The following is a 1302-nucleotide window of genomic DNA, read 5'->3' as shown; positions in this document are numbered from 1 at the left end:
TCACGTGGCTAGTGGCTACTAGACCAAATAGTGCAGATCTGGAACATATTATTTTTGGTCATGAAAAAAAAAAGCAATGAATCAGTGAAGTGGCAAATTTAATAATGTATCTAAAAGATGCACTGCCATCTATAATTTCAAACATAATTTAAAATTTAACATTTTTCAAATGTACCACTCAACTATTAAAATAATTTGTTGAACAGTTTTAAAATACCAAATATCCTCTTCCCTTCTGTGGCCATCGCTGAAGCGCTGGCGCCAAAATGAAGTTCAATCCCTTTGTGACTTCTGACCGAAGCAAGAATCGAAAGAGGCATTTCAATGCGCCTTCCCACATTCGCAGGAAAATTATGTCTTCTCCTCTTTCTAAAGAGCTAAGACAGAAGTACAACGTTCGATCCATGCCCATCCGAAAGGATGATGAAGTTCAGGTTGTACGAGGGCACTACAAAGGGCAGCAAATTGGCAAAGTAGTCCAGGTTTACAGGAAGAAATACGTCATCTACATTGAACGAGTGCAGTGGGAGAAGGCTAATGGCACAACTGTTCATGTGGGCATTCACCCCAGCAAGGTGGTTATCACCAGACTAAAACTGGACAAAGACCGCAAAAAGATCCTCGAACGTAAAGCCAAATCTCGCCAAGTAGGAAAGGAAAAGGGCAAATATAAGGAAGAAACAATTGAGAAGATGCAGGAATAAAGTCATCTTGTCTACAGCTTTCATTAAAAACTGTTAAAATGAAAAAAAAAAAAAATACCAAATATCCTTTTCACTCAGAATGGTTGCATAATGTTTTCCCTCCTGTGGGTATAAGAACAAGAAAGGAAAGTTTCAATTGAAAGTCAGCTTTTTTTTCACTTTCAACAAAATTATTAAACTATTTTAAAAATATATTTGTTATTTTAAAAGTTATTTAGTTTTTGGCCGAGCTGGGTTTTCGTTGTTGCTGCAGGCTTTCTCCAGTTGCTGCAAGCAGAGGCTGCTCTTCCTTGCGGTGCACAGGTTTCTCACTATAGTGGGGTGTCTTGTTATGGAGCAAAAGCTCTCGGGCATACTGTCCTCAGTAGTTGCAGCTCCTGGACTCCAGCGCATGGGCTCAGTAGTGACACACAGGCTTAGCTGCTCCACAGCACGTGGGATATTCCCAGACCAGGGATGGAACCTGTGTCCTCTGCATTGGCAGACAAAGTCTTATCCACTGTACCACCAGGGAAGGCCTGTTTATTTTTATTTGTTTGGCTGTGCTGAGTCTCAGTCTTGGCATGCAGGATCTTTAGTTGTAGCATGTGGGATCTAG

At 40.7% G+C, this 1302-nt stretch overlaps 1 protein-coding gene across 1 annotated transcript; it reads left to right on the top strand.

The window, feature by feature from the left end:
• Window positions 1-225: 225 nt before the first annotated feature.
• On the top strand, window positions 226-759 carry LOC122694129 (60S ribosomal protein L26-like). Its single transcript, XM_043902447.1, has one exon. The coding sequence runs from the start codon at window positions 267-269 to the stop codon at window positions 702-704; it is 438 nt and encodes a 145-aa protein (XP_043758382.1). The 5' UTR covers window positions 226-266; the 3' UTR covers window positions 705-759.
• Window positions 760-1302: the final 543 nt, after the last annotated feature.

This window comes from Cervus elaphus, chromosome 5 (genome assembly GCF_910594005.1).
Source record: "Cervus elaphus chromosome 5, mCerEla1.1, whole genome shotgun sequence".
NCBI classification, from domain to species: Eukaryota; Metazoa; Chordata; class Mammalia; order Artiodactyla; family Cervidae; genus Cervus; species Cervus elaphus.
The sequence above is the reverse complement of the archived record's forward strand: the minus strand, read 5'-3'. Positions and strand labels throughout refer to the sequence as shown.

Coding starts and splice junctions, on each gene's coding strand:
- LOC122694129 (XM_043902447.1), top strand. CDS start 267: ATGAAGTTCAATCCCTTTGTGACTTCTGACCGAAGCAAGAATCGAAAG.